This window comes from Anolis carolinensis, chromosome 2, assembly GCF_035594765.1.
Source record: "Anolis carolinensis isolate JA03-04 chromosome 2, rAnoCar3.1.pri, whole genome shotgun sequence".
Classification (NCBI taxonomy): Eukaryota; Metazoa; Chordata; class Lepidosauria; order Squamata; family Dactyloidae; genus Anolis; species Anolis carolinensis.
Genome location: NC_085842.1, coordinates 313,342,887 through 313,360,940, shown reverse-complemented (window position 1 = coordinate 313,360,940; position 18,054 = coordinate 313,342,887). Strand labels below are relative to the sequence as shown.

Sequence of the window (18,054 nt, the reverse complement as noted above, 5' to 3'; positions counted from 1 at the left end):
GTAGTACGTAGAGGGTGAAATGGATCAAGGGCAAGGCTTGGAAAGGTTACTCCTTTGAGCAACAACTCTCATAATCCCTCCACATCTGGAAGGGGGAGTCCAAACTAGTGTTTCCTCATGCTCTTCAATCATGATTTATAAAAGGGAGGCTCCTGAGTAAAAGAATTCAACATCAAACTTCTCAGCATGTTTCCACAAGTTAGAACCACTCAAAAGCTTGTTTTTTTCTTTTGGAAGTCTTTTATTGCATTTCTAGGCACATACACATTCGTCCCTTCAAAATACAGTATGATCCCAATTTCCACAGGGAATGTGTTCCAGATACACAAAACCACAGATAACAATGAACCCTATTATTTTCATTGGGATGAATGACAGACATACTGAGAAAGAGGTTCAAACTGAGTCAGTGAAACAAAATGGCAAAATTGGTATTGTTTTCCTCAGAGTTGTAGAGCCGTTTAGGACTGATTCCCCCTTCCTTTCTCCGAGGCAAGACAGTTAAAAAAAATCAGAAACGGAGCTGTTTGCTTGAGGCTGGATCCTCCCTCCTCCTGTCTCGGAGGCAGGCAGAATTTTTTATAATGTAATAGTCGCATCTCCTTATTTGATTAAAAATTATGAAAGGTGTAACTATTATGTTCATGAAATATGGTACATCTGCAAGATATATGATTTAATACTACCAGGTATGTGCTTTGTTACTCCAGATTACAAATAGAGGTATGGAATAGAATTGTATGTGAACCCTTCTAATCAAGCCATTTTCCTTCTCTGCTCATAAAAATCTAGTATGCTGGATGGGAAGGTTACATTGCCACTCTGCTTTCTGACATGCTAGTTTGGACGTTTTAAGCTCTGACGGTTGAGGTTCAAGTTCTCTAGGGCTTCTTTATAGCAGATGCTGGAGTATGTGGTCTACAGCCTGGGGAAAACTTTCACAGATTAGGTATGGAGGTGGATTGATTTTTGCTTCGTCAGCTTTTCGATATTTCCCTATAAAAAACCAGGAAAAATTATACTTTTTAAAGCACTAAAAAGGTCAGTTTTACAATAAAAGTTTGGTTGGACAGCTGCATAATCCATGATACTGGCACACAGTGAGTTTTCAGCAGTGCCTGACACAGCTTAATAACTACATATCCCTTGTTGAACTACTATTCCCCTTTAGTATTCTATCTCTTCATCTTTTTTGTTGGCATGCAGTGGCTAAGATGCTACATAGAGGTTGACAGAGCACACTTTTATGCACACTGAGTTATTCAGTGGTGTCAGGATCGGTGCAGTCTAACCGTTTTGTTCCAAAGTTCTCACTGTTTCTCAGATCGGGTAACAAACAGCAAAAGAAAACTATATATGACACTCTGTGTCAGGATAAGCTTTTGGCTGCAGTTACCAGATGTACAAAAGGTCCTGCACACAAACTGCCATTCAATAAACAACAATTCTGTTCATTGATCATACATCTCATTTCTTTTGTCCATGTGCCTGTTTGTTGTAAAATAATCAGTTAAAAGTTTCAGGGATAAACAGTCTTTTATGGCTTTTTCTTTGATTCCCCTAGCCAAATGTTTGGTTAATGACCTCCCTCGAAACCCTGTATATTGCTCTATAGCCCATAACACAATAGTTGCATGTCCCAGGTTGACATTAATGGAATAACTTCTAAGAAGTTATGGCAAAGGGTCACACAATGCATCTCACTGGTGAACTGCAATATTACCTTGTGTGTTCCAGCATGGCGGGGATTGGACTGGATGGCCTATGGGATCTCTTTCAACTCTTGATCTACTATTCTACACAATTGCATATATATCTGCACATCTCAAGCTACTTCTCAAGCATCCAGAACTGTAAGCCAAAAGCCGGTGCTTACCAGTCTTAACCAAGATTCCCAGCATGCCGGCATTCTGGGCCCCTTCAACATCATCCCTGCAGTCCTAAGGAATGGAAGGCAAATATTGGCCTGTGAGCTTGGGGTTCTTTGATACATTGAAAAAAAGGTTGTTCTTTGGACAAACAATGGGAGCACTCACGTCACCAATCATGACTGCTTCCTCCGGAACGCAGTTTGTCCCCCGCAAGGCCTCCAGGAAAAACCTCCGCTCTGGCTTCCCCACCACCGTCGCCTTCACATCTGTGGCATATTCCAGCCCCGTCACAAATGGCCCAGGACCAAGGGCCAGCCCGTCTTTTCTCTTGTAATACCTCGCTTTGTGTATGGCTATCAGGGGAGCCCCATAAAGGATCAGCCTTGATTAAAGAAAAAGAGATGGGATTGCCCACAGAGGTCTAAGATTCAAAGTTTTGTCAGACAGACAAGGAGTAGAAGAAACCACAAGACGGCAGAAACGCCTCTATTTGGGAATTATAAGGAAAGCTATCTTCCCCAGAGCAGCCTCAACTTTTCTTCACAGACACTGGATGATCATCTGTCATTTTGCAAAGCAGAATGGGGTTAGATTGGACAGCCCTTGGGATCTCTCTTCAACTCTGTGGTTTTACAGACTTTTCTTTTATTTGTTTATCACATTTAGCCACACTTCGATGTATACGATGGGATGCTGTTTTGGGGCTCTGTATATGTGCCTTCATGTTTCTTTGTTGATTTATGGCAACCTCACGAATTTCACAAGGTTTTAAGGTTGCAAATTTTAAATTTCTGCATGCAGTGTCACACACTGAGGTTGCAATCTCTGATCCTCTCAAAGTAACACACAACGGTATGAAAGTTAAGTCATAAGGAGAAGCGGCCGAGGGAGCTGTGTGTGTTTAGCCTGGGAAAAAGAAGGCTGAGCGGAAACAATCTATCGCCATGTTTCAATATTTGAAAGGATATTACATTGAGGGGGGCAGGTTTGTTTTCTGCTGCTCTGGAGACTGGGACACGGAGCAATGGATTCAAATGGCAGAAAAATAGATTCCACCTAAGCGTGAGGAAGAACATCCTGACTGTAAGAACTGTTCAACAGTGGAATAGGTTGCTTTGGAGTGGGATGGAGTCTCCTTCTCTGGAGGTTTCTAGGCAGAGACTGGATGGCTATCTGTTGGGAGTGCTTTAATTGTGTGTTGGATTTGATGACCCTTGTGGTCTCTACCAACTCTGATTCTACCCACATAGGGAGATGTGCTGCGCTGGCGTTTTGCAACCCCCATGCAAACCTCTACATTGCACACTACAAGCCAACGCCTGGATGCCAATGTGCAATGCAAAACCACAATGCAATGTGCAGAGTTGCTATGTGCACAACACCTCTTCCGGCACTGTCGGTAGGACATTTCTGCTGTGCTGTGGCAAATCTACCCTGTGTGTGCAGCGCAATGCCCACGTACTTATATCATTGATAGAAAGCCAGCTAATATGTGCTGAATACGGAACACTACACAACCTAGTATGGCAGGATAGTACTGAGCTTGTAGTCCAGTGTCAGGAAAAAGGCAAAATGGTGTGTCTCTAATGAAGAATTAATGCAGTTTGACACCACGGCTCAATGCAATAGAATCATGGGAGTAGTAATTTATGAAGGATTTTAGTCTTCTCTGCCCAAGAATGCTAGTGCTTCCCTAAGTTACAAATTCCACAGTCCACAGCTCTCAGTCAGAACAGTTAAAGTGGTGTCAAACTGCATTAATTCTAAAGTGCAAGTGCACCCTATGTGATTCACAGTTCTTTTGAACGTGTCCTGGGAACGAAGAGATACTGGCTGGTACCACCAAGCCATTTTGCATGGTTGTTATGATTCCTCCTAGCTATAAACCTGAGATAATTTTTATCTATAATATTATCTGGAGGTGTATCTTTATGGCAGGTAGAAATGCAACTCACAACAGCTGTAAATATTACTAACCCAATGATTATCAGAGGTGGATGGCTACGATAGCTTTCCGTCCTTTGAAGTGCACGTTTTCAAATGCATGTAAATTCTCTCCTGTTGTAGGATCAGTTTTTAGTTTCTTGAAAAATGTACCTGAAAGGTTCATATGTATTTTTCTGCATGTTTGATACCCCCTTTTTTCAGGGCAAGCAACTTTTGTCAGCAGTGGGCCCTTCTGTATCTTATTTTTACCAATACAGTAGAGTCTTACTTATCCAAGATAAACGGGCCGGCAGAACATTGGATAAGCGAAAATCTTGGATAATAAGGAGAGATTAAGAAAAATGCCTATTAAACATAAAATTACATTATGATTTTACAAAATAAGCACCAAAACATAATGTTTTACAAGAAATTGATAGAAAAAGCAGTTCAATACACAGTAATGTTATGTAGTAATTACTGTATTTACGAATTTAGCACCAAAACATTGCAATATTTACTACAAAAACAATGACTACTAAAAGGCAGGCTGCCTTGGATAATACAGAACCTTGGATAAGTGAAGCTTGGATAAGTGATAAGATAACTCCATACCAACCATTAGAGAAGTGCAAAAAGGAAAACATCAATTACATTCTGATTAGTTTCCTAGTCCAGGAAACGCAAATAGTCAGTCCAGGAAATGAAAATCTCTTGATAGCTCAAAAATGCTAACCAAATTTCTTCCTCCATCTGTACCAAGAAACAAAGTTCAGAATTGTTTCTTTTTTAACATAATATAATTCCATCCACAAGGGTTGTTGGTCATGCTATCTGGTGGATTCTTGAAAGTTATAGTTCAAAGAATTATTTTTCCCCTAAATTCTTATAAAAGCTATAAGAATATAAAACTGATTAAATGGTGCCTACTTACCGAAAAGCCTTGTTCATCATTTCGTAATTAAAGTGGTCAGGAGCCAGCCCAATCACCACAGCATTGGGGTTGTTTGTGTCTATTCCTTTAAAAATAAATATAGAAAGAACCCTTGACTGAGGGTGCATCTACAGCATAGAATTAATGCAGTTTGAAACCACTTTAACTGTCATGATTCAAAGCTATAGACTTATGGGAGTTGTACTTTTACAAGGTCTTTAGCCTTCCCTGCCAAAGAATGTTTGTGCCTCACCTAACAACAAAAAATTCAATGAGTCAACAAATGTTGTATGTATGTATGTATCGTCTGTATGACCCCTCAAAGTCACCTGCCATGAATTCCATTGGATTTTCTTAATCAAGGTGTCAGGTAGTTTTGCCAGTTCCTCCCTCTGAAATAAGGCCTACAGGACCTGAGATTCACTGGCAGTTTCCCCTCCAAGCTGAACCAGGGCTGAACATGCTTAGCTTCCAAGATCAGGCAGCATCTGATGCCTTTTGGGTATTTAAAATCTGAATCAACAAATATCTGAAACACTATTAATTAATTACATTGCCATACTGTTAAACTGCAACAGTCTTGTTCCTCCGAGGATCCTGAATTCCTTTTAGAGTGTGAAAGCATCTGTAATTCAAATCAATACAGGCTGCTTTGATCCCTGACAGAAATGACTTTTATTCCCCATCACATCTTGCTATATTTGCAAATCTGGCAGTCTGAATTAAAGCAGGTTCATAAACAGTTTAAGACCCAACAGTACTGTGTTCTCTCTCTGAATCTTGAGAGCAGGCATGGGCCAACTTGAGCCTTCCAGATGTTTTGGACTTCAGCTCCCACAATTCCTAACAGCTGATAGGGTTTCCATAAGTCAAAAGTGATTTGAAGGTGCAACAAGTCTGGAATCGTTGGATACTGGACACAGCAAGTATCCTAATAATAATAATAATAATAATAATAATAATAATAATAATAATAATAATAATAATAATAATAATAAAACTTTATTTATACCCCGCCACCATCTCCCCAACGGGGACTCGGGGCGGCTTACATGGGGCCATGCCCAAAACCATACAATATGACAAAATATAAAACAACATATAACACAATTTAACAATACAATAAATAATAACATACATTACAATCCAAAATTCAGAAAAAGCAATAAAAACCAGGGCAGGCCACATGAACACTAAATTAAAACTTGGTGAGAAAGACATATGAATAAAACCACGGGGAGCAGGGACATAAAATAGTGGAACAGTCTAGAGGATAGATATCCCAAGGGAATAACCGAAGGAAAATATGACAGTTACTCTCCAAAGGCAGACCGGAAGAGCCATGTTTTTAAGTCTTTCTTAAAGGCTAGCAAAGTGGGGGCCTGCCTAATCTCAATGGGCAGTGAATTCCACAGTCGGGGGGCCACAGCAGAAAAGGCCCTCTCCCTTGTTCCCACAAGACGGGCCTGAGATGTAGGCAGAGGCGACAGGAGAGCCTCCCCTGACGATCGAAGAGATCGGGCGGGTTTATGATAGGAGATACGGTCACTAAGGTAGGCGGGTCCCAAACCGTTTAGGGCTTTATAGGTGATAATCTGCACCTTGAATTGGGACCGGAAAATGAACGGCAGCCTTCTCAATGATCCTCATATTTCTCCAATACAACATTATTTATTTTATTCATGATTTACCCTATTTATATCCCACCTTTCTCTACCCCAAAGGGGACTCAAGGCAGCTTACATATGGCAATTATTCCATGCCTTAAACACAAACAGAACATTGAGATTAAAATAATTTGAATTAAAATTAATACATATTAAACATTTAAAAATTGCATTCAGCAGTAAAATCACGCCATCCAAAAATCATAGTCTAAGGCTATCGTCATTGTACATATCCAAATCTTTTACTGCACTTCGCTATTCTCCAAAAGCCCGATCCCAGAGCCACGTTTTTTACTTTCCTTCTGAAGGCTAGGAGGGAAAGGGCTGGTCTAATGTCGCTAGGGAGGGAGTTCCACAGTCGAGGGGCCACCACTGAGAAGGCCCTGTCTCTCGTCCCCGCCAGTCACGCCTGCAAAAGAGGCGGGACCGAGAGCAGGGCTTCCCCAGACGATCTTAATCTCAAAGGTGGTTCATAGGGGAAGATATGTTCAGGTAGGTAAGCTGGGCCAAAACCATTTAGGGTTTTATAGGCTAAAGCCAGCATTTTGAATTGTGCTCTGTAGCAGACTGGCAGCCAGTGGAGTTGGCACAACAAGGGAGTCTTTGTACGCCGCTCCAGTGCGCAACCTGGCTGCCGCTAGTTGGACTATTTAGAGCTTGCAAACCATCTTCAAAGGCAACCCCATGTAGAGCGTGTTGCAGCAGCCTATTCGGGATGAAACAAGGGCATGGACCATTGCGGCCAAGTCAGACTTCCCAAGGTACGGGCGCAACTGGCACAAAGGTTTTAATTGTGCAAATGCTCCCCTGGCCACTGCCAAGACCCAGGTTCCAGGCTCAGTGATGAATCCAGGATCACTTCCAAGCTGTGAACCTGTGTCTTCAGGGGGAGTGTAATCCCATCCAGCACAGGCTGTAACTCTATACCCTGTTCAGCCTTTCAACTATCCAGGAAGACCTCTGTCTTGTCTGGATCCAATTTCAATTTGTTAGCTCTCATGCAGTCAGACACAGCTGACAAGCACCGGTTCAGGACCTGAACAACCCCTTTAGTAACAGGTAGGAAAAAGTGACAGAGTTGGGCATCATCTACGTACATATGACATCATACTCTGAAACTCCAGATTATCTCTCCCAGTGACTTCATGTAGTTGTTAAACAACATGGAGAACAGTACTGAGCCCTGCAGGACCCCACAAGACAATATCCAATACTGTTTTCAGGCTGATCTCAAGCCTAGGACATTACTGTGAAAAGGGTTGAAATCCGTGAGATGTCTTCAAAAAGTCCTTCCCAACATTATGAAATGCAAAACCCCCTTTTCAACAACAACACGGCAAAATGGGAGATCCTCTGGTGTGGATTTTATGTATTTATTTTGCAACATTCCCTGGGAGCATCTGGGTCCATTAACCAAAAGAAAGGATTATGCTCATCCAGCTGCGAGCAATCTTAAATGAAGATTATCCAAAAATAATTCCATAGTAGTTAGTAACAGGAGCTTAAACATCTTTCAGCGTACTTAAAACTACAGAACACTGGAAAGAGAGAAGGAAAAAAACTATACATGGAGAGATGGGAGTGTCATGATGTATGCAAGTCAATAGCTCAAGACAGCAAATGTACTGATTTCACACATTTTTGAATGAAGGATCCTTTTGGTTACACAAACAGAAGGACAAGTGTAGTATACCTTATATGAAATGCTTGGGACCAGAAGTATTTTGGATTTGGGGAGATTTTACATATACATAACACACATAATGATATCTTGGAAGTATACACTTTATTTGTTTAGCCTGAAGGTAATTTTATGCACAGTATTTTTGAAGTATGAAGGTAATAAAATACTATCTGGCTATTCTAAATCAACAAGATCTGACACAGGCAATCTCAGAACAACTTGAGAATTGCTGTAGAAGTCCCAACACAGAGGGGAAGGACAAACATTTCCATCATTTAAAAGGGGGGGGGGGGGGGAAGAAGACCAAAAAAACTACTGCCCAGTCAGCTGACATCAACAGCAGACATTATGTAAGCACTTTGAAAGAAATTCCATGCTTACTCAACAGTGTGATGCAGCAGCTAAAAAAGCCAATGCGATTCTAGGCTGCATCAATAGGATTATAGTGTCTGCCAGAGTCAATCCTCCAGATCACAAAACAAAACAAACATTAAGCAGGAAAAAAGCAGAAAAACAAGAGGCACTATAGTAAGCTTTAAATAAAGCAAACAAAAAGAATTTTAACAGCTTCATCATGGATATATGAGGTTTATGGATTGTACAACTCTCACCAAATGATTGCAAACGGTCCATTAAGCAATTGGAAATTCATGTGGCTTTTGTTTAATTAAAGTCTACAGCACAGAAGAACTAATTGTGTTTCAGTATCGCAACGGTCCATTCCAATTCATAAAGCAATCGTGTTTCATTCACGGGACATATGATGGACAAGCCCTTCCTTTTCCTACACTTTGAATCCATTTATGAGCAAGACCTATACAATCTGTGACATACATATAATGTATACATACAAATGTTCCAAACAAATTGGGATCACCAGCCTTGCATTATGGCTGGACAAATTACTCTTGTTGTATTTATTTATTCATAGCTTTTCTCTCTTGATCAAGACCCAAAGCGGCTCACAACATTAAAAGCACTTCAATTTAAAACATAAAACATATGAATATTAAAACAGAATTAAATCTAAAATTATTAAACAAATCAATTAAAATTAAAATCATATAAAATAATTAGAACACTTTACAGCATCCTCTGGCTCATACAGTACTTTAAAACTTTCTGCCTTAAAAACCTGCCTGAATTTAAAAAGTTATAGAGCCTGCTGCGAAACAACTAGGGGACATGCCTTACGTTTAAAAGACCTCACACATTACAAGTAAACATATGCTGTTTAAACCAATAGATAAATCAGGGATAACCATGTTACAGCCCTTCATATGTTTTCAGGCTGAAACTTACAGAACTCTTCACTGTGAACTATGTGTGTCCAGGCGGATGGGAGTGATAGTCTAGCACCATTGGGAAGACCTCACTGATTTCCATTTCTGATGTAAACCATAAAATTTTAGTACCTTTTTTGCTAGTTGAAAATGTTTAAGAAGCCCTGCCCAAATTCACTGTCTTTCATTTCTTAAAATTCAGAGGGAACTGGTCATGTGACTAGCCCCCTTTTCCCCATCTCTCACTCATAACAGAAATTTTAAAAAAATCCAAAAAGCCTCTGGTCACAAGCATTTTGGATAAGAGATACTCAACTTGTACAATTCTTCTGCCAAGATATTTAGTATAGTAGAGTCTTGCTAATCCAATGTAAACGAGCCGGGAGAACGTTGGATAAGCAAAAATGTTGGATAATAAGGAGAGATTAAGGAAAAGCCTACTAAACATCAAATTACGTTATGATTTTACAAAATAACACCAAAACATCATGTTTTACAACAGGTCTGTCACTTGTTTGGGAACGTGCCTGCACTTCTGTTGTTGTTGGGCATGCTGGCCCACTGTGTGTTGCTGCCTAGAGAAACAGCTGTGGATCCGAATGGGAAGCAGACTATGTTGGACTGTACAGAACGTTGGATGAGAGAACGTTGGATAAGCGAGACTCTACTGTACTAAAACTGTACCAAAGACACAGTGACATTCTCTCCAATTGAAAATATCTACTGAAACAAACCCCACCAGTCGTTTTTACGCCCCTGAAGCAAAGCGGAGTTGCGCTACTATACCTGCAAAGTCAACCAGTGCGTTGTCTTCCACCAGCAAGAGAGGTCTGACCTGCTTCTGCTCTATGAGGTTTCTGGCTGCGGTCAAAGATGTGAAGATCTCATCTTCCTGAATGTCAAATTCAAGCTTCTTGAGTGTCTGCAACAAATCCTGCTTGCACTCCTTCGTTGTGTTGGTCACAAACCGGATGGCGACAGGAGCACTGCGCAACCTACACAAGCCGAGAAACACTATGGTCCAGCAACATTTGTACTCAGCAAATGACAGGAACAGAGATTCCACCAAAACATTAGGAAGAACTTCCTGATGGTAAGAGCTGTTCAGCAGTGGAATACGCTCTTTTGGAATGTGGTGGAGTCTCCTTCTCTGGATGTTTTTAAGCAGATGATGGCTGGTCGTCTCTCAAGTGCACTTTGATTGTGTTTTCCTGCATGGAAGAATGGGATTGGACTAGATGACCCGTGGGGGTCTCTTCCAAATGTAGTATTCCTACTACAATTCCCAGAAACTCCCAAATAGGTGGGAGGAACTGTGAGCGATAGTCCCAAAAACAAAACTTGCCCATGTTTGGCAACCTCTCCGGGTACACTATGTTACCATTCCGATGAGATGAAATGAAATACAGTACAAACTTTTTGTATGTGGATTATCTGCTTTGAACTGGATTATATCAATCTATACTGCTTTTATATGGCAGTGTAGAAGGAGCCTAAGAAACTTTGGATATTTGATATGGTTTTTTTTCTCCCTTACTATTTTTGGATTTTTTAAAAATAGAGAAATATAGTACAAACTTTGTGAATTGGTTAAAAAAGGAAGAAATGATGACAGTGATACACATAACATGTCTGTTTTATACAATACTAATTTACTAATAGGTTAAATTAAATTTTCCGATTCATCACATAACTAAAATTAGATAAAGGATTTAAAACAAATAATTTGATAATAGTAATAATAATGAAGATGAACTTTTAATGGAGAAGAGCTGGGAAAGGAGACTGAAATGAGACAGTGGGATGATACCAGAAGAAGATATGTCTATTGGACTTAACATTTGGCGACAATATTACCTCTCTCTTTGATATAGTAGATACATTGGGTTTGTGGTACTTTAGCTATTCTTGCAATGTTTTTGTTTCAGAGGAAGAAATAACTTACCTTTTAAGAGCTTCCTGGGCCCCTGGAACGGCTGTGTCTTCTACATGAAGCGTCCCACTGAGATCCACCAAGACAGCTTTTAAGGCTCGCCGGGTTGCCATCCTTCAACTGGAGGAAGAAAACGCTAGTGGGCAGGATGTTTTCTCCAAATTAAAAGGCAGGATGGGTGGATAACAATGCGCTATTTAAAAAAAGGAAAGCCACTCCATCAGAGGTGCCATTTGTGCCAAATCTGGCAATGCTTTCGGCACTACCCGCTGCGCACAACAAGCCTCCAAAGACGGAGGAATCAGAGGCAGCATTAAAATATATATACATAATTGATAAAAAGAGCATTTTCTCCTACAGAAACTATCTCATGTGCATCTTTAAAAAATTGTTCCCACCTCCCCTGATAAAATAAATAAATAAGCCCCACAATGTTTATATTTTACCTGCGACAGTAGAAAGCGTTGTGCCAACTACAGCGATGTCACACAATTAAAAAGTAATTAGGACGTCTTTCCAAAAGCTTTCCAAGCTGGGTATGGCTTCTGTTTCGTAGGAAAAGCCTGAGATGCACACAGATGGGGACAGGGCCTTCCAAAAAATCCCCAAAACACAGCCCTCGAGTCCAATCTGAACACAGCAGGCAAACCACAATCCGGATTGCACTTTGGGGACCACAGTTCCGTTCCACCAAACGCGGTTGCAAAACCACCTTTCACCAGAAACTGACTGGAAGAAACTGCAAGCCAAGTAAAAGAAATCTTCCACTGGGATCGTCTTCACTCTGCTCATCACCAAAAATTACATTTGTTTAACTTATTTTATTGAGAAATACATTTAAAAACCAATAGGAATAAGTAGACTCACAGTTGACCGCCATCATGGGGATTGGTAGATGCCAGATAAATGTAGTTTTCAGTTGATTGGAAGTTAATATTAAAAACAGACCTAACTAATACTATACCCAAAACTATAACATACCATAAAATATGTATTGAATTGATATTAATATAGAAATACAGTCACGAAAAGCAAATAAATATAAGCTTAACTTAACGTAACACAGTTTTGCTATATTATAAAAACACCTCTGTGAATGCAGTATGCAATGTTAGGATTTTTTTGCTGGTTGCTTGAGAATTCTGGTTAACTGAGATTCTACTGTATTAACCAGTTCATGTTCTGCTTAAGAACAAAACAAAAGTACTGACTGAAGTTGCTGTAACCATCTGAACAGCCGCTAAAACATCTTACCAAATTAAAACTGAAACAAACAGATGAACCTAACACACATCTACACTAATAAACACATACTGTACTACTCATGCAGCTGCAGAAAATATTCTACGAATTTCACTCATTGGGTTGCTATGAGTTTTTAGGGATTATCCTTTTGCTTTTTTTTTTTTCTTCGTGTCAGGAGCAACCGGAGTTGCTTCTTGAGTGAGAGAATTGGCCGTCTGCAAGGACGTTGCCCAGGGGACGCCCGGATGTTTTGATGTTTTTACCATCCTTGTGGGAGGCTTCTCTCATGTCCCCACATGGAGCTGGAGCTGATAGAGGGAGCTCATCCACACTCTCCCCAGGTGGGATTCGAACCTGGCAGCTTTCAGGTCAGCAACCCAACCTTCAAGTCACTTAGTCCACTACGCCATCTGGGGGGCTCCTATCCTTTTGCTGAACGTAGCATTTGTTGGATTTTTCTTCGTGGGTCTATAGTTTGTAGGTTGTTTTTCTTCTTCCTCAGCTTTCCTATGCGTTCAGTGGTTCCCTTGATGTATGGTAAGAACACCTTTCCGCGGGGTTGATCTTTGTCTTTACTCTCACGGCTTGTTCTTGGTCTTGCAGCTCTTCTAACGTCTGCCTGAGGGCCCTTATGTCTGTTATGGAATATCCATTGGCCCGTAGAGTCTAGTTTAGGTGGTTCAGTCCACCTTGAAGGAAGTGGAGTTTAGCAAAGGATAAAAGGGATCCTCTAACCACTGCAAGAGTCTACCATATACCATGCAACTGTGGACAAGTCAACATAGGGACTACCAAATGCAGCATTGTCCAGAAATGAATCAAATAACACAAAAGGCACTGCAGACTAATCCAACCAAAGAAGTCAGCCATAGCAGAACACTTGATGAACCAACCTGGACACAGAGTATTATTTGATAACACAGAAATGCTGGACCACTCTGACAACCATTATGTCAGACTACGTTGAGAAGCCACTGAAATCCACAAGAAGCTCGTGGAGAACTTCAACAGAAAGGAGGAAACCATGAACAAAATCAGCATTAAAAAAAACCCACCAGAATCAAGACAGTAAATAAAGAACACCACTTGGAAACGGGAATTCCAGACAGCAAACAATCAAGTACCAATCAAACAGAGGATGCCTCCAGACAACAACAGCCAGGCTGCCTCTATGCAGATACCCTCACTGATTGACTTGGCAGCTTCATGAATACTCAATGCCAGGGGTCCTCAAACTTTTAAAGCAGAGGGCCGGTCCACCACCCTTCAGACTGTTGAGGGGCCAAATTATCATTTGAAAAAAAAAATTCCTATGCACACTGCACATATCTTATTTGTAGTGCTAAACAACAACAATAACAATGAAAGACCAATACAATATTTAAAAATGAAAATAATTTTAACCAACATAAACCTATCAGGATTTCAATAGGAAATGTGGGCCTGCTTCTGGCCAATGAGATAGTCAGGTTAATTAGGATTGTTGTTGTTGTGTGCCTTCAAGTCATTTCAGACTTTGGGCGAGCCTAAATACAAAATTATTTATTTATTCATTTACTACATTTATTTACTACATTTATATCCCACCCTTCTCGCCCTGAAGGGAACTCAGAGCAGCTGTATGTACATACAATATATTATATTACAGTAGAGTCTCACTTATCCAACACTCACTTATCCAACATTCTGGATTATCCAACGCAGTTTTGTAGTCAATGTTTTCAATACATAGTGATATTTTGGTGCTAAATTCGTAAATACAGTAATTACTACATAGCATTACTGTGTATTGAACTACTTTTACTGTCAAATTTGTTGTATAACATGATGTTTTGATGCTTAATTTGTAAAATCATAACCTAATTTGATGTTTAATAGGCTTTTCCTTTATGCCTCCTTATTATCCAACATATTCGCTTATCCAACATTCTGCCGGCCCGTTTATGTTGGATAAATGAGATTTTACTGTATTAGCAAAGCACAATATTAGCAGTATATATTACTATATTGAACTATACCACTATACTGTAATATTATATGTAATATTTAACATATAATTAATATTATTATGTGGTATTATTATTATATTGTATAAAATGATAATATTATTACCAATATCACATGTATATACAATATATTATATTATTAAAACTGATATAAAAATATATTATAAATGAGGGCAGGGGCCAGGTAAATGACCTTGGATGGCCGCATCTGGCCCCCGGGCCTTAGTTTGGGGACCCCTGCTCAATGCCATTCAAGTTTGCTTCAAACAGACAAGGGTTCTTCTTCACATCCTGGACATTATTCTACAAATATATATACACCCCACTTGCCTCATCTCCAACAGAACCTCTGAAGATGCTTGCCACAGATGCAGGTGAAACCTCAGGAGAGAATGCTCCTGGAACATGGCCATACAGCCCGAACCACCCACAGCAACCCAGTTCTGTGTATTCTGGGTATGAAAGCCTTCGACAACAATTCACATTGTCTGTTTCTTTTAACCCTTTTTATCCTGTTGTTTTTTACTATATAACCATATTTCTATTCTAATGTATGCATTCCATCATTGGGAAAAAGTCCCAATCTTTCTTGAAATATGTCCTTAAACAGCACAGATCCCATTATATAATAACAACAACAATAATATTTTATTTTTCTATCCCGCCTCCATCTCCCTGCAGGAACTTGAGGCGGCTAACATGGGGCCAAGCCCAAAGAACAAACAGTTAACAAAATAAAATGCATAATTGCATATATAACCAACATTATATGGTCTGTGTAAACTCATGATCCAGCTCAATGCTGTTAAACTGCATCATATGAGTCTACACTGACCATGTAAAGCAGTTTGAAATTAAAGGCTGAAGACCTTAGAAAACTACAGATCTCAGGACGCTATAGCATTGGGCCCTGGAAGTCAAAGTGGTGTCAAACTGAATTAATTATATACTCCCATGGCCTTGTTTGCCCAGGCTTCATCTACATAATGTAATTAACACAGTTTGATACCACTTTACCTGACATAGCACAATGCTATGGGATCAAGCTAAATCAGACTCTTCGTGCATCTACACTGTGGATTTGATGCAGTTTGGTACTACCATAACCGCCATGGCTCATTGTTAACGGAGAGAAAGAGAACAACACCTCGGTCTTCCAAATACTTTCCACAAAATAAATGGCGCTGCAGACTTGCCTGAGGTTTAAATCCAATCCCCCCCCCCCTTCGCCACGGAGATGGACTCTCCCTTCTGCTTAAGAGAAAGCTACAATGGACTGGACTATTCAACTAAATAGTTAAAATACAAGGGGGGTTCGGTTTCTTCCCCCTTTCTTGCACATTTGGTACCGCCCTCGCCATTAGTGACACCGGCGTCGGACTGTACCATCAACGGAAGAGGGGACGCCTCTCGGATAACACTGACCTATCATTGGAAAAAACGGTTGGAAAGAAGGGAGGTTTCGAAAGCCTGCCGAAGGACCCAAAGGGCTTCTTCGAGTTGTCTAAGATAACCGCCGGTATGGTTTGATTTTTTTTGTTCTTCCTTACAGCAACTCAAAAATAATGTTTCTTAAGAGTGGGAAAAAGCACGATATAGATTGCCTCAGCAGTCTATCCAGCTACTATTACAATTTGATTCTTGTATTTTCAAACAGGCAGAAAATAGACAACCCTTCCAATTGTTTTTATGTATACCAGGCATGGGCCAACTTGGGCCCTCCAGGTGTTTTGGACTTCAACTCCCACAATTCCTAACAGCCTATCGGCTGTTAGGAATTGTGGGAGTTGGAGTCCAAAACACATGGGGGCCCAAAGTTGGCCCATGCCTGGTTTATACACTGCCCTCTGTAACATCTATATATATAAAAGAGTGATGGCATCATGGCAGCGGACAAAACAACAAAAGTAAACACCCCACAACCTCGAAAATTGACAGCCCAACCCCTCATCCATGCCTCTAGGTTGATACAACAAAAGGAAAAGAAAAATAAAGTCCTAATTAGAGGGAGAGGAATAATTGTTTTTATCCCATTGCTGACAGTTAGAAGGCTAAGCTCCGCTCACTTGGTCTCCTAGCAACCCACTCAGCCCAGGGGACCCTTTACCTTAACTACCACCAATTCCTCAATACTTTATTTCCCCTAACACCATACTTCACCACAGCAACGCGTGGCCGGGCACAGCTAGTACTTTTAAATTTTTGGAAGTTCTCACCCCAAAACAAGGTGGATTTTGTAGCTGAAACTCCACAATTATTTTAAGTCAGTTAATTAAGGGTATGAGTGCCATGTTTGGTCCAGATAGAACAAGCCATGTAGGAGTCTTTGTGGTACAAACAAGAACTACAATATGCTGATGATAACGTAGTCTGTGCACATTCAGAAGACCTACAAGTCTCTTTTGCAGAAGCATACGAGAAACTCAGCCTCCCATTGAACATCGAGAAAACCAAAGTGCTCTTCCAACAGGCACCAGCCAATCCCTCTGCAATGCCAGAAATAGCTTAATGGTGTAACGTTGGAAAATGTTGACCATTTCCGCTACCTTGGCAGCCACCTTTCCACAAAAGTCAACATCAACACTGAAATACAACACCGCCTGAGCTCTGAAAGTGAAGCATTTTTCCGAATGAAGCAGAGTGTTTGATGATCGGGACATCCGTAGGGATACCAAGGTTCTTGTTTATAAAGCTATTGTCCTTCCAACCATGTTATATGCCTGCAAAATATGGACAATATACAGACATCACACTCAACTCCTGGAATGATTCCATCAGCATTGCCTCTGAAAAATCCTGCAAATCTCTTGGGAAGACAGGTGGAGAAAAGTCAGCATGCTGGAAGAAGCAAAGACAACCAGCACTGAAGTAATGTTCCTACACATCAACTCCGCTGGACTGGCCACGTTGTGTGAATGCCTGATCACCGTCTCCCAAAGCAGTTACTATACTCCCAACAAGAATGGAAAACAGAAAGTTGGTGGGCAGGAAAAGAGATTTAAAGATGTGCTTAAAGCTAACCTTAAAAACTGTGGTATAGACACCGAGAACTGGGAAGCCCTGGCCCTTGAGTGTTCTAGCTCAAGGTCAGCTGTGGCCAGCAGTTCTATGGAATTTGAAGAGGCAAGAATGGAGGGCGAAACGTGCCAAGTAGAAGGCGCGCCTAGCCAACCTTGACCGGGACCACCTTCCACCTGGAAACCTATGTTTTCATTATGGAAGAACATGCAGTTCAAGAATAGGGCTGTACAGTCACCTATGTACCCACTATTAGGACACTGAACTTAGAAGGCCATCATACTCAGAAAATGAGGGATTGCCTAAGTAAGGTACAAGCCAACCAACCAACCAACATACATACTTTTATATATACAAGCAGTTTCCAAATTACAAACATCCAACTTGCAAACCACCACCACCTCAGCAGGTCAGAAACAACCAGGATCTCTATTTAAACAAATGAAATCCCTTCGTTGGAAGTAATGAAAGACAAGAATTCAGAGGG

General features: G+C 40.6%; 1 protein-coding gene across 6 annotated transcripts; it reads right to left on the bottom strand.

Annotated features, from left to right (window-relative positions):
- Window positions 1-217: 217 nt before the first annotated feature.
- Window positions 218-16,177, bottom strand: hdhd2 (haloacid dehalogenase like hydrolase domain containing 2). 6 transcript variants are annotated; one of them, XM_008103439.3, is made up of 8 exons: window positions 15,975-16,175; window positions 11,745-12,082; window positions 11,311-11,418; window positions 10,152-10,360; window positions 4,732-4,816; window positions 2,037-2,253; window positions 1,877-1,940; window positions 218-996 (listed from the first exon to the last, which is right to left on the bottom strand). In XM_008103439.3, exons 3-8 carry the CDS (start codon window positions 11,409-11,411, stop codon window positions 893-895), a joined length of 780 nt encoding a protein of 259 aa, XP_008101646.1. In that variant the 5' UTR covers window positions 11,412-11,418; window positions 11,745-12,082; window positions 15,975-16,175; the 3' UTR covers window positions 218-892. The 6 variants fall into 6 exon arrangements, with proteins under 6 accessions (XP_008101646.1, XP_008101610.1, XP_062828650.1 ...); XM_008103403.3 differs by lacking the exon at window positions 15,975-16,175 and adding an exon at window positions 15,697-15,929 and having other exon boundaries at window positions 11,311-11,491; XM_062972580.1 differs by lacking the exon at window positions 15,975-16,175 and adding an exon at window positions 12,166-14,482 and having other exon boundaries at window positions 11,311-11,491.
- Window positions 16,178-18,054: the final 1,877 nt, after the last annotated feature.

Bases quoted from the DNA above. Each gene is read 5' to 3' on its own strand.
- hdhd2 (XM_008103455.3), bottom strand. From the start codon at position 11,411: ATGGCAACCCGGCGAGCCTTAAAAGCTGTCTTGGTGGATCTCAGTGGG. The intron at 4,817-10,151 runs GTATAGTAGCGC...TTATTTTTAAAG, and splicing joins CGCACTGGTTGACTTTGCAG to GAATAGACACAAACAACCCC. The intron at 997-1,876 runs GTAAGCACCGGC...GGTTTTTTATAG, and splicing joins GGGAATCTTGGTTAAGACTG to GGAAATATCGAAAAGCTGAC.